The 15,214-nt window shown below is 40.2% G+C and overlaps 2 protein-coding genes across 5 annotated transcripts in view; one reads left to right on the forward strand and one right to left on the reverse strand.

Moving 5' to 3' along the window:
• The window catches only part of pipox (pipecolic acid oxidase), a 1,053,392-nt gene that overhangs the window by 268,030 nt on the left and 770,148 nt on the right, over positions 1-15,214 (reverse strand). The gene's annotated exons all lie outside the window — the stretch shown is intronic.
• sez6b (seizure related 6 homolog b) overlaps positions 1-15,214 on the forward strand; it is a 234,389-nt gene that overhangs the window by 171,550 nt on the left and 47,625 nt on the right. Inside the window, exons 5-6 of the mRNA XM_046072890.1 lie at positions 5,091-5,276; positions 8,214-8,382. Coding sequence (XP_045928846.1) covers positions 5,091-5,276; positions 8,214-8,382 — 355 coding nt within the window. The remainder of the gene's footprint in view (positions 1-5,090; positions 5,277-8,213; positions 8,383-15,214) is intronic.

The following is a 15,214-nucleotide window of genomic DNA, read 5'->3' on the forward strand; positions in this document are numbered from 1 at the left end:
AGTTCTTCCATACATACAGCACCGTCATTTGACGTGACAATGGAACTTTATACTGCAGCTCAGCTAGCATTAGTTTTTAGCTGCGTTATGTAAATTTACTTGATGGAGATCCTCTGACAGTAACGATATAGCTATGTGTGAAAAAGAAATGGTCAAATGCACAAATTAATTTGCTTGGTAAAGCTATTTAACTTTGATTAGCACCCAGCAGCTAGCTTGCTGAGCTTGTAGTGGCTTGCTGGATTGGCGTGGGCATAAAAAGCTTGCACGCAGTGCATCCTGGTACATGTTGGCACTGCCGGTATAGTTTAGCCAGCAGGAGAACTATTGCTTTCTCTGTCAGTATAGCACAGCTACTGCTCAAACACTGGGTTAAAGTGTCTAGTTATGCAAATTACAATCAAATTGCCTGATTGGTTTATTTACGATGGCCAAGCAAAATATGTTTTACTATTTGGAATCCACTGGTCAGTGGGTGTTGGGCTCTGCCAGGGTTGTCCCTTGTCACAGAATCTGTTTATGATTTTCAAGGTTAGGATCTCAAGGCACAGCTGAGGGGCGGAGTGTGTCCAGGGTGGAGACCTCATAATTGCTTCTCTTTTTGCAAATGATGTGGTTGTGTTTGCTTCATCAGATCGTGACCTCCAGGCACAGGGGTGGTTTGCAAGTGTGAAGCGGTCGGGAGTAGAGTAGGTCACTGGGCTTAGCTTCAGATATAGGGTAAGGAGCTCTGACGTCTCAAACATCCAGAGGGAGCTCTGAGTACAGCTGCTGCTCCTTTGCCAGTTGAGGTCAGGATGCCTCCTGGGCAGCCTTCCATTGGTTGTTTCCCATCTAACTGGTAGGAGACCCCGGGGTAGACACAGAACATGCTGGAAAGATTACATCTCATCTGGCCTGGGGAAGCCTCAGAATCCCCCAGGAGGAGCTGGAAAACGTTGCTGGTGAGAGGGACGCCTGGACTACCCTGCTTAGCCTGCTGCCACCACAACCCGGCCCCAGAGAAGCAGCAGAAAATGGATGGATAGAATCCAGGGGTGGGGCCAAAAAATTACTTATTGTTCAATATTACTCAATCCCCACAGAAGCCATGGGTGATGCATGTGCCCTGGCACATATTAACACACAGGAAAGCTTAACATGTGCAAAACTGTTCATTGAGCAACTCTTTATTCAGAATGAGAGTGACTGTATTTTCACCTATTTATTTTTTCCAGAAATATATTGTTTTGAGATATATATTCAGGGTTTTACAGCGCGAAGTCACAATGCAGCAATCACAGTAGAGTTTTCTGTGATGAGTGATCAGTGTTTTAATAGCTGTCTTTGAATCTGCCCACTCCACCATGTTGACTGATTCTGGTTCTGGTCATGACATTAAACAGCGGTTTAATAAAAAATTATCGATCCAATGAGCACCACAGGGGGGCCAACGAATAGCCAATACCGGGTAGGACTGACGCCATTGTCAAACTGTTGTCAAACTGTTGTCAAACTGTTGCCAGAACCAATGAGGAGTAATGACAACAATGGCGACTACTATAGATAAGATAGATGCTACTGAGGCTGTTCTAACTCAATTAACAGTAAGTAGTTTTATATTGACTTTACTCTGCCTCACTCTTAAAATGACTTAAAATTATGTCATATTCAGGTGCATACGTTGATCTCTAGTGATTGGTTAGGGAACACTGAATCCCCCTCCCCCACCGCAATGGAGTGTAATGAGTTGATAATTCTGATATCCATCAAAAGAAGTTCAATAGAGCTGAGGCAGTTAGTGATCATTTTCCGTGGGTTCATCATTAGCAAAACCTTTTACATCTAACATAGTCACTTAATACATAAATGTATTGACTAGTGCAGCTTTAAAGGCTTACCCTTGACAATCATGGACAAGAGTGCAGTCTGATTGGACAACACATTCTCATTCCCAATTCGTCACATATTGACGCTTGGTCAAGGCCCTTTTGCATCATTTTTAGACATTTAGGGCTAGCAACGCTTAGCAACAACAAATATGCAACACCCGGTAAAGTTAGCAACAATAAATATGCAATGTCCAGTTACTTTCAAAATAAAATGCTAGCGTTTTGAAACATCACCATTTCAAGGCATGTTATTAAAGTTGTGAAACATTACAATTTAGTTAGGTTTAGGCACAATAAGGACTTGGTTAGGTTTAGGCAACAAAACTACTTGGTTAAGGTTAGGAAAAGATCATGTTTGGGTTAAAATAAATACAGTTAACACATAAGTTCACTAACGTAACTTGCCTAACTTATATAAAAATATTCAATGTTCACTTTTTGTTTCACACGGGACACAAACACCACTCTCCTGGTTCAAAGTCCGGGTTCTGGCCCTCCATCCATCCCAACCACATCACTCAGTTTTTTATGTTAAATATGATATACCTACCTTTATCAAAAACTGACGCTACAGGGCTTCCCCCACTGCGTTGAACTATGACGCTATAGAGATCTTTCGTGCGTTACAAACTGACGCCGATGGGTCTTGACCATTCGTCCATAGGTGATGAGTCGGGGAGTGAGAACGGGTTGGGTTGGACAATTGCAGTGATACCTGTTAAGACTCATAACTACAGCAGACTGTTAATTTGCAATGAGCCCCACACCCCCACCAACAAACCACTAGAAGAGATCAAGCAAGCCAGGGCTTTATCTTTTTTAAAGCTAAGCTTTAACATATTGGCTCACTTCAGTCATTGTAGCCTATATTGTTTGTCCTTTTCCACTTTTATTGCTGGCCCTGCTGTGTACTCATTTGTTTTTAAAGTTACACAACCCACTATTTCAACCATGGGATACCAGCACTATGGAGAATGTTTCGCAGAATTACAGCTGTGAAAAGGTACATGAATATGAACATGTAATACATGTCCAATTATCACAAGGGTCTGACAATCAAAAATAGTCAATGAGGGTTACTTTTACATTTACTCTACATTTTCTTTCCTCTATGCATTTTCAGCTTTATATTATGCTACTTAAATTTATAAGGACACAAACAATCCATGTGATCCAGCTGAACACCACACTGTAGGTCAACTTTTACCCTCTAGTATGAAAGTGAAAAAAAAATGCAGTGGTTATCAATAACCTTTCATTAAAATCAAAACATGATAAATGGCCATAAGGTCTAAGAAGACAAGACAAAGTGATGTAGCATTTAGCAAGCATTTTACCGCTCCAAGGCAATTTGTCTCTGTGATAGCTCTCTGTTCGCACCAGTGTTATGATGCCACAATGCTACCATGATGGCTCTTTTATCTCTTTTTCAGTCTCCAGTGAGCCTGTGAGTTTCATAGTTTTTGGTTGGCCTGGTTATTAATAGGTACAGCTGACCATGGTAATGACTAGCTCAGGGAGCGATAGGACACAGCTCCAGCGGCTGCTGCTATGGCAGCACTAGTCTGGGATGTTGCTCTAATGAGAAATACTATAAAGACCAACACTGCTCTTCTTATCTCCATTTCTGTGAGACACTATAGAGCTGGCAAACATCCCTCAGCACTAACAGAGTGTTGGAAGCAGCTGAGGTCGTAGGTTGTCATTTATTGGCCTATTTAATCTCCCTACATATTTCCTCGCCTGAGGCACAGTGCTGTCCCCAACAGACAGAATCAATAGCAGCGCTACTGCCAAGCCATCCAAGGGCTAACAATAAAACTAGGACAATTACAGTGAGATGGATCAGAGTCTTTAGCAGAAATATATTATTAATATGTTTGGCTGAACGCCAGGATGCTGGAGGAAGACAAATCAGTGGCAATAAAAAAGCCTGTTAGTTAACTGGTCACCTGAGAGCCATGCTGGACATGTTCTCCATATATTGGCAGTGATGTGACAAGTCTTTGTGTTAAGTGTGTGTGTGGGAGAAAATGTTACTGTACCGATCCAGCAGGTGGTACAAACTCCCATGCACATATTAGGATCATGTCTGGTCATTCCACACTCACATCCTGACGAAGTAGATCTGCGTTTGATAAGTCAAATAAGACTGCTTGAGATGTGTTTTTAACTTTGAACTGATTGCTGCATAGTCAGTCATTAATATTCAGTGCTATGGAAAAATAGTAAAGATCTGAAGCCAAGTTTTTGGGCGGATTTAAAACAAATACTGTTCTCATTCCCTAATGATTTCATATAGCTGTTTTTTCAAAGCTGTTAAGCTACTATCAATGAATCTCTTACTGTGCAGATGTTTCACATTGATAGGCTTCCAGCGGTTCATCCCTCCCTCTCTAGGTAAGCTTTTAATGTGAAACATGTGCAGGATGCATTGAGTTGTATTGACAGTAGCCTAACATCTAACATAAAAGCAGCAAAGTAAACTGATTTTACTCATGGTGTTTAGGTGAAGGGGTAGGCTGAGGAGACAAAATAGAAAGTGAGTGAACAATAGAAAATCTACATCAAATCATTATTTGGTGTGACCACCCATGGCCTTCGAAACAGCATCAGTTCCTCTAATCAAGTAAACTAACACCACTACACCAGCCCACAGACCGATTTGTTGAGCAACACAGCAGACAGAGCACAGTCAAGCAGAGAAAAGCCTGTTTAAACAGTAAATATACTCAGTAAATATATAGCCTTATTCTTCTTTAAGTAAGTTACCCCCAGAGGTCAGAATGCACACACTTTCAGAGTTGCAGCTAGTAGTACTCTCAATGCCCAGCCACCAAAATCTGATTGAGTGAGTGCGCTAAATTGAAAATCAGGACATAGTTTTTCCCATTTCCACTGTTTCACACGCTGTTATAGCCTAGGTTTTGGAAGATGTATGTCCCTGGGTTCAGATACATGTGCTACAAACAAATCCCACCTTAAACCCTAACCAAAACCATGTATAGCCTAACCAAGATCACTTTATTCTTGGAGCTTTTGGGGGTATCTATAAGCTCTTTTAGGTGTGACACGAGCTGCTAGCTTAAACTAACTTCACTGAGTCCTTTCAACTTCTGAAACCAAACCTCAGCTCTCTTGAAATCTCGCTTCTTTTCAGTTTAATTCTCTGTGTCTTTGTGTCTCTTTCTCTTTCTTTCTATCTCTCTATCTCTGCAGCCTTTGTGTTGAGCTGTGTCTTCCCCCAACGGCCTCTCAGTGGTGATGTATCAGTGAGTAGTCTCCACTCTGGAGGGGAGGCTTTCTTCTCCTGTCTGACTGGCTACCAGCTGCAGGGCCCCAGTGTGCTCACCTGCCGCAATGCTAGCACCCCCTACTGGAGTGGTAAAGAACCACACTGCCAAGGTAAGGTCACCTCAACCAGGACCAAGCACAATCAAAAGCACATCCTCAGTATCCACAGCCCATAGATACGAAGGACAACCAAACAATTTCAAATAATTATAAAGATATCAGTGTATTTGAAAATGCCTTTACAAATGTTTCTAATTATCTGTGGTCATTTACAGATTAATGATACATGTATTCTATCTGCACTCGGATTGTATTGTATTAATCAATGTTACATGTAAAATGTTGTTATTGAAGAAAGCAAGAAGGAAGAATGAATTCATACAAGCACAAAATATTTAAATGTATTCCCTTTAAAGATTAAACCATTTGTAATCTACATAGCACATATATTATATTTATTGTGATATTTGCTAATAATTAATTTCATTTTTAATAATACTTATTCATGCATTTTGTTATGGCAATCCCTTTAGCTTAACATAATACATATAATAAATCACATTATTAGGTAGGTGGTGATTGTTCAGTGGATAAGACACATGCCTTTGGTGTGAGAGACCCGGGTTCAATCCCCCACTGTGACTCCTCCAATGTGTCCCTAAGCAAGACACTTAACCCCTAGTTGCTCCAGAGGCGTGCGACCTCTGACAGCAATTGTAAATCACTTTGGATAAAAGCGTCAGCTAAATGTAGATGCAAACTACATGATGTGATATTATAATAATACAGATATTACTTAAAGCAAGTGATGAATATACATTATTTATAAATGTATTAATTAAACCAATATATCTATATATTACTTATTGTGTATATAATATAATAATGCATCTAATATAATAATACATATTAGAAATAATATATCATACATTCATACGTACATACATACATACGGTACATAATGCATATATTATTTATAATACTAATAGTAAATAGGTGGATAATTAAAACCAGTATTTCTTTACAATGTCAGTATCCATTACTGTGAGCAAAATAAGCTAATTGTGAGCAAATTATTAGCATTAGCATTGTTATTGTTAAAAAGCATGTATTACTTCAAGTTGTTTTAATCACAGAGATTATTACAAATTAATTATTTATAAGCAGAAATGAAATTACACTATTAGAATTATCGTTATTATTAGAAACAATTTCAACATATTCCATTGCATCTGATTAATAATGTGTCCTCAAACTACATAATGAAAACGAATAATAATTTATAAACAGAAATGTAACTATACAGTGATAGTGCTACAATTATTATTAGTATTAGCATCACATCTAAAATAGTAATACCGGTAAACATATACATTAAACTACATAGTAAAAGCTAATTATTAACCTAAATAAAATTATTCATATGTAGAAATTTATGAAACAATGAAACCTATATATTTTTTAATATAAATAGCAATAGCGTTATTATTTTTGTACTTTAAATCATTGTGCATTAGATCTTAATAATACATTATTTAAACAATGCAATACATGTAATATTTATAACAGAAATGTATTAAAAATCTTTTTTTTAAAAGTAAATATTAGCATTATCATCAGTATTAGCATAACTATTGTCACCATTACTTAGAATAAGCATTTTGTATTGTTAGTAAACTCTGCTTTTGTTAGGACATAATGGAGTTTTACTTTTACTTTTCAGTATTGGTTTTCTGAATATGCGTCAGCCATTCTCTGACAGCCTTTCCCACAATTCCCATCAACAATCACAGCATTTTGTGTTATTTTTTAGAGGACTTTCTATCTATTTTGCATAGATAGATAGATTTTGCATGACGGGTATAGAAACAGACAAACCTGGACTCTCCCAGGAGTGTGTGGATGGTGAATTATTTTTTTTCTGTCTTTGTAGCGATGAGGCTGGCTGATGAATAATAAGTGACCATTTTACTCTTGACCACTCTGATCGACTTTGATTCACAGCACAGGGAATGTTTCTCTGAAAGCAATTTCAAAGATGGAGTTTGTGCATCTGTATCTCTGCCATCTTGATTGTGTGTGTGTGTGGGTGTGTGCGAGCGTGTGCATGTGTGTGTGTATGTGTGCGTGCGTGCATGCATGCGTGTGCACGTGTGTGTGTCAGAGCATAAAAATAAAGGTGTATCGAGGTGTGATTACTGAAGTCTGGGCAGGATGCCACTGGGTTTACTCTTCCTGCTCTGTTTTAATTAAGATTTGTCTGCATGAGTAACCTTGACCTGATCAGCTGGGAAACAACACGCACACACACACGCACCTTACTTACTATAGATGCAGAAGGATTTTCTGTGTGTTGATAAATCTGATTATATCTCTTATTTCTTTCTCACATAATATCTTGGCTCTCTCCGTGCTCTTAAAGTTATAATCAAAAGTGATGGGTGGCTGATAAATCTGCAATTTACGATCCACTTTCTGTCGATCCAAGACACTACCATGTCTTTGGTAGTATTTCTGGGAATTTGGGGACATTAAATTTAAAAGGAGTGTAGATTTTGTGATTACACACATATTGCATGTGTTGATTTTTAAATACCAATTCTGCTTTAAAGGTCTGTTATACCTCACCTGCTGAGAGAACAAGCTTACTTTAGAGGCAGCTTTATATCTAAGTCCTACTGTTGTATATTTCATTGTAGTTGAGTGAGAAGCCTCCCTGTTTTCTGACCTGCTTCAATGTCTTCCCAGCTATGTATTTTTAATTTGATTTGGTGGAAGTAAAGTAAAAAGGTGACCCCAATTTTATGGAGATTTTAAAATCCTATGTGTTACAGTCCTTTACGAATGCAATAATGAGAAATTAACAGGATCATGTCCTTTCTGGCCTAGTTACTTCCTGTTTGTGCTGACACTAGACTTTAATTTAGGCAAATAACATTAATCTGTGGTCAGTAGGTTCATGGAGATGTGATGTTCTCAGTGCCAGTTTGTGCATTTGGTTGACTTTCAGTGTATTTTGAATAAGAAAAATGATGTGTCCTCTCTCAGCTGCCTGTGGTGGTTTGATCCGGAACGTCACAGTCGGTCGGATCGTCTCTCCTGGTTTTCCCAGCAACTACAGCAACAATCTGACCTGCCACTGGCTGCTGGAGGCCCCTGAGGGCCAGAGACTGCACGTCCACTTTGAGAAGGTAGCGCTGGCTGAGGATGATGATCGGTAAGCAGGACTTTCAGCTTTTGTGTGAGGATGGTTGAACATTATAAACATGCAACCTTGTGTATTAAACTTGCAGTGAAATTTTGATCATTTCATTTTTCAGCATGGAAGCATTTATGAAATTTAAATCTTCATCTAAAGTGACCGTGCGTGAAATTAGAAAAACATCTGACTTTGACCCTCCCAGTGCAGTATCATCAGAAATACAATTTAAAGGTACTGTGTGGAATTTCTGACCATTAGTAGCGCTATGGAGCTCTCTTTTCATGAATGGGTCTCTCCTTCGTTCTGGCACATGCACAAGAAAGCACATGCAATACGCACAGGGGTGATTTCACTCTACCGATGAGAGTAATGCACCAAGAAAAATAGCAATGAACCAGCAAAGACAGGGAAGATGACTGCAAACTAGTAAACATGGATATAAATAATGCAGGATTTAAAAATATTGAAAAAAAAAATCAAATTTCAGATGTGTATTTTAGTGTGCACTGAATGTGAACTTAACGTTTTTTTTGTTTACAAGAAATCTCCAGATGGAAGCTTGAAAAGTTTGTGCAGCAAAAACATAGTTTTATAACCCAGTTTTCACATATATTTTTTCATTGATAATCATTTCAAATATAATCATATATTCAGTACATAGAAAATATATATGAATTCATGGAGTTTTGTAAAAAAAGACTAATTTAAGCTCAGTTATTTTACTTGGGTAGCCTGTTCACAGTGACCAACAACCAAGAGATAGATAGATAGATAGAGCAGAGAAGCTGTGGAAAATGATCTGCAGTGAACGGTTTCAGTGGAGATACCCACACTAGAATCTAATTCTTTCCTTTTAAACATGAAAACCAGGCTCAGTTGGTCTATATCAGATAATGTCAGACATGTGAGCTAGTCACAGGCAAATGTAACTACTGTCTCATCATTTGTGTCCTGTGATATATTACCCTCCTTTTTACTTGTGCACGTTCCTTCACTTATGTTCAATCATCTGGCCTCACATGCTTCGTACCTTCTGCTTTGTCCCTGTAAGAACATTATTTCTGAGGACTCTACAGGGTAACAACTGGCTGTCAGTGCAGCTTATAGCAGGGACAGTAGACTGTCATTTTAGCAGCATGGGGCTCTCATTACAGAGGACTGAAAGGAAGAATCGCAAGGGGGAAATTAGCTGAATAATCCATTTTGTATACCAGCCAATAGCTGATCTCGCCTGCTCTTACACTCCTGCTACAAATATAGTCCTCAGAGATATAAGGAGACATCCGGACAGATCTGAGGAAACTGAAAAGATCAGAAAGAAGTGGGGAAGATGCATAATTGGCAAGTGTAAAAGCTGAGGTCTGCTCGCTTTTCAAAGAAGAATTCTTTGGAAGGATCCATCTGATTTTTGGTCATACTTACTACTTAAATTACTTTTCATAATTGATCATAATTTAGGCAATTAGGTTACCACGCTTGATCAAATAAAAATCACCATTGATAGAAACCAGATCAAGATATTTATCAGAGTTATTAAAGTCTGCTCATGGAACGGTTTTGGTAACTCTCAAATAAGACAGAAAGTAACTAATATCTAGATTTACTAGATGCGCTATTTGTTTAAAATAAAGTGACACAGATGGCAATCGGGTGTATATATAACAGATTTCACACAATATATTTTGTACAAGCGCTTACAAGAGAGTCTTGTTGATGATGAACGCAACAATGAAGTGACATATGATGGCAGGTTGACACAGAGGGGTTCTCAAGTGAGCACCCTCCTTCCTGGATGCTTTATTGATGAGCCCACAATGCCTATGGACAGTGCAACAGTGAATTCTGGCATCCCAGAAACAACCCCTCTGCATCGTCTTGGCCTGCCACTTCTGGGCACAGCAGGGGTCTTAGCTCTCATCCAAAGCCACTGGATGCTTCTCTCTGCTGCCTAAAGGCAACTTTGATGGCTAAGCACAGGCTCTGGCCTCTGATTCCCAGGTCTCTGAGCAATCTGGTAGTAGCAGAATCCTCTGCCCCCCACCTCCACAGGATGGACCAGTATTTCCAGCCAAATGAACTGGTGTTGGAAGGACTTCGTATGTAGGTCTGATGGTAAGCTTAGTCGCCTCACTTCCATGGCCCACACATCTTTCCAGCAGAGATTCCTCCCCTCCACACTGTCCCAGTAACTTGAGCTCAAAGGTCCACTAGCCACATCAGGGGTTCCTGTTGCATCTCATCTCATATGATAGAAGATGTAAAGAAGGGGGGGGGGGGTTATTCTAAGGTTGGACAGGTTTGTGCAGGTTTGGTCGGCGGTGTTCATGAGAGAACGGCAGAGCATTACAAAGCATATAAGCCGTTTAACGTTTCTTAATGCCATTAAATAAAAAAATAAAGCAAGTAAATCCAGACTTTTAAACAGCTGCTTTTCTGCACACGTAGCCTGTTTATAAGAGCAGTATTCAGTAGTTACAAAACATTACATTAATGCCACTCTCTCCTGACAAGTCCAAGCATCAGTGACAGCAGCTGCCGGAATTTCTTTCTGTAAGTTTCACGTCGCTGTGCTGCTTTAGCAGATGCTTCAATAAATCAGATGTACAAATTTTTGCGGTTGAAAGCTTTTTGCTGGTCGCAGTATCTGCCCAACACTGCTAGTGATGCACAGATGACAGTTATCCACGGATTGGGTAGGTCATAAAAATTAACATTCTGATTAATGTTGGATCGCCATTAATGGACAGATAGCTTTACTTGATGTTAGTACAATAACTACAAACTATCAGCTACCTAATATTAACTAATGGTAATCAATAAAATAATAATGCTAATATCAAAAGCATAACTAGCAAAGAAAGGACAACAAAACTCAAACTGAAATACTCTGCCCGTCCTCATGATGTGGGAGAACATGGTGCAGCCCAATTGTCCATCTACCCTATTCAAACAGATCCAATTCAGCTGGATGTCCCTTTGTCAGCTAAGCAGAGACCCCCAGCAGCAACTCCCCAGGAACTGGTAACTCAAGAAAAAAGTATATTGAAGTATATATATGTAGTTTTTCAGTGAAATCACTCATTAATTAATCAAATTTTTACTGCCTTATTGTCAATCGGCTGTAACCTCACTTAGAAATGAACACACTTCAATTTTCTCTGTTGCTTGGAACATCTGTTTTTAATGGGAAGGTATTGGGTCGGAACGTACCCTGTGCGCGCTCCCAAGCCTCTCTCAGACTACAGAACAACACTGCAGCTAACGACATGTAGTCCACTGACAAATTAAAACAAGAGGCTCCCAGTACAACACAGACTCCTACACAAACTCCAGTAAGGATAAAAACAACAATAAAGTTTTATTTGCTGTAGCCTGTCAGACGAGATTCAGATGATGTTGAGTGAAAACAGTGAACATCAGAAAGGCTGGAATCATGGAGAGAGGCACTTGCTAATGTCATGTGGTGCAAAGTTTTATCACCAGCAGTTACTATCCTCTGTACCACCAGTATTATGTCAAAGTGTTGATTTAGCTTGCAAGAAAGGATGTAACAGTACAAAGTAAATGTGGAGAGATTTGTTTATACTAGCCTTGATGCAAGGCAGGAGCAGCCAGCTACATTAGCTCGGACTTGCGCTGTTTGCTTCGTTACGTTCAATTACACAGCTTCTCCACCTCTCTGTCACTGTAACTTATGTGACCCACATAATTTACAATAATGCAACATAACAGCGCAGGACAACACCACACCCATCCACTACAATAACATTACTTACTGAGGGCTAACTTTTATGAAGTGTGACAACAATCTCATTATAATATTCAGTGTAGCTCACCAACTCTTTTCGTTATCATCCAATACGTTTAGCTCTGCTGACATTGCTGAGCCTCTGGTGAAAGATACACAAATAGTATTAGTTACCGAAAAGCAGCAGGTGAGATAACGCTGATGTAGCATGTCGGCTAAATGCAGTCACTGTAACGTTATCATTTAATGAGCATGGATTACTCCAACGTCAAGCTGAAAAAAATATTACTGTAACATTGCAGTGGGAGTTTACCCAAGTTTCCAGCATATTGTGTGAAGCTGTCTCCCTGTCACGCTGTCTTATTTTCTGGGAGTATTGTGCCAATATGCCGGCTCGTTGCGCTGTATGAGCCAAGAACGTTGAAGTAACAACGTAAGTCTGAACATGTCTGGAGAAAATCCACAGATGGCATGCCGGTGTTTCCACGTTTATTGCGGGATCTCTGTATGAAAGTGGTAGTGTTTCGGATTATGCTCGCTCATGAGTCCAAGCCTATGGTTCAAGCACACGCACGAGCACACACCTGGTTGCAGTCCAAAAACTGCACTGCTAGTGGCCTCTGAAAACTACATATTACTGCTTTAATTTATAAGTATAATTAGCACTATTAGCATTTATATTTTTGAAAGCATTTTTGCTTTTCTGGGGCGGCGCAGTGGTGCAGTGCGTAGCACTATCACCTCACAGCTGGAAGTTCGTGGGTTCAAACCCCGGCCTTTCTGTGTGGAGTTTGCGTGTTCTCCCCGTGTCTGTGTGGGTTCTCTCTGGGTGCTCCAGCTTCTTCCCACCATCCAAAGACATGCAGGCTAGGTTAATTGATGTCTCTAAAACTCTCCTTAGATGTGAGTGTGACTGGTTGTGTGGCCCTGCAATGGACTGGCAACCTGTCCAGGGTGTACCTGATTGGCTCCAGCCCCCTGCAACCCTGTATTCAGGATAAGTGGTTGACAATGGATGAATGCATTTTTTCCCTCACCTGCATAAAACCTTTGCACAGTACTATATGTATGTTGAAAACACATGAAAAAGTGCATTTTGCATACATGTAACTTTACTACTTTAAAATTACTGACAGTAGCCTTTCTAACCATCAAAATAAATTGTTAAAGAAAACACTCACACAGCAACATCACACACAAGAAGGAAATCACCTGGAAGCTAGAGATGTGACCTATGACCAGTTCATCATAGTTTAAAATAATGCTGCGCAGTGAGCTGATCCACTTAGACCATGCCCTACAGGTCGTTTAAATAGGGCCTTTTTGTATTCAACGCATACAATTGTTTTCAACTGAACTGGGAAGGAAACAAGACTGTTCACCACTTCAGATATATAAACCAAACAGAAGAACTGTTTCACATTCAGCATATTACAGTCAGTGTGAATGGAAACATAAAGAATAAATGTAAATATAGATTTTATTTTGACATAAAGGCCCTGTTGCTCTCTGTTACATTCTCTGTCTTCTTGCTACCTGAGAAGCATAATTTAAGCCATCAAAGGCAGAGCAGGGAGAGATCAGTGCAGACCTCCATGGGGAGCCATGAAGGAACAGAGCGACAGGTGGAGGCTGCTGCTGGTGGAGGGCTGTGACATGCAGAGTATGACACTGAGTCTGACTGCTTAAATAAACCTCCTACTGCAGATGACAATACACCATGAAGCATCAGCTGGGTCACAGTTGTCTGCTTTGTACATACATGTATGGTATGGGACAGTATAGTACGTTACCCATAAAGAGTAAATAGAACTGGAGAGATGGCGCTTCCTTGTGGGGCCCCAGTGTTGTAAATAATAGGGGATGACACTGCATCATTTACTCTAACACACTGTGATCTATCAGTCAAAAGGACTCCACCCATCTGATAGGTTAGGGTCCCCATGATTACCTGCAGATTGATTTCTTATTTTCCTGTCCTATAAATTTGATTCAATTTCATATATGGCACTAATCCATAACAAAATTATCTCATTGCACTTTTCATATAGACCAGGGACCCAGCAATTCTGTCATTGTGTGTACTGCTATAAGTTTTTCAATTCAATTTTATTTATATAGCGCCAAATCACAACAACAGTTATCTCTGAGCGCTTTTCATAAAAGAGCAGGTCTAGACCGTACTCTGTGATGATATTTACAGAAACCCAACAGTTCCCACCAAGAGCAAGCACTAGGCGACAGAGGCAAGGAAAAACTTCCTTTTAAGAGGCAGAAACCTCGAGCAGAACCATGGCTCAGGGTGGGCGGCCATCTGCCTCAACCGGTTGGGGTTGAAGGAGAGAGAGAGAGAGGCGGGGGGGCAAGAGAGTAACAGAGAGAAAGAGGGAGGGGGATGGAAGAAGAGAAAGAGGGGAGGGAGGCAGCCTACGCAATATACACACAGAGGTACAGACAGTAAAGGTGATGTTGCTATAGCCTGAATGAAAAATGGTACAGATATTTATGGTAGTGTTAATGATAATAATCGTAATGTTAATGATTATAATCACAAAAATAACAATAGGACTAGTAACAATAATTGGAACAGAGGGTGTCGAGCAGGAACACGGGGGCAGCAGGTGGCTTGCAACCACAGATCCAGACTCCACAGCTCCAGAGCCAGAAAACCTGCAGGAAGTGATAGGAGGAGAGAGGAGAGGGACGAGAAAGCACAAGACTACCAGAAAGGGGAGAAGTTGAGTTAGTAACATGCAATAATGGGATGAGGTTGCATACAGAGGGAGAGAAAGAAGAGGAGAGAGGAGCTCAGTGCATCATGGGAAATCCCCCGGCAGTCTAGGCCTATAGCAGCATAACTAAGGGATGGTTCAGGACTCACCTGAGCCAGCCCTAACTATAAGCTTTATCAAAGAGGAAAGTCTTAAGCCTACTCTTAAATGTGGAGATGGTGTCTGCCTCCTGAACCCAAACTGGAACCTGGTTCCACTGGAAAGGAGCATGATAGCTGAATGCTCTGGCTCCTAGTCTACTTTTGGAGACTCTAGGAACCACAAGTAACCCTGCATTCTGGGAGCGCAGTGCTCTGGTGGGGTAGTA

Source organism: Micropterus dolomieu, linkage group LG17 (genome assembly GCF_021292245.1).
Source record: "Micropterus dolomieu isolate WLL.071019.BEF.003 ecotype Adirondacks linkage group LG17, ASM2129224v1, whole genome shotgun sequence".
Classification (NCBI taxonomy): domain Eukaryota; kingdom Metazoa; phylum Chordata; class Actinopteri; order Centrarchiformes; family Centrarchidae; genus Micropterus; species Micropterus dolomieu.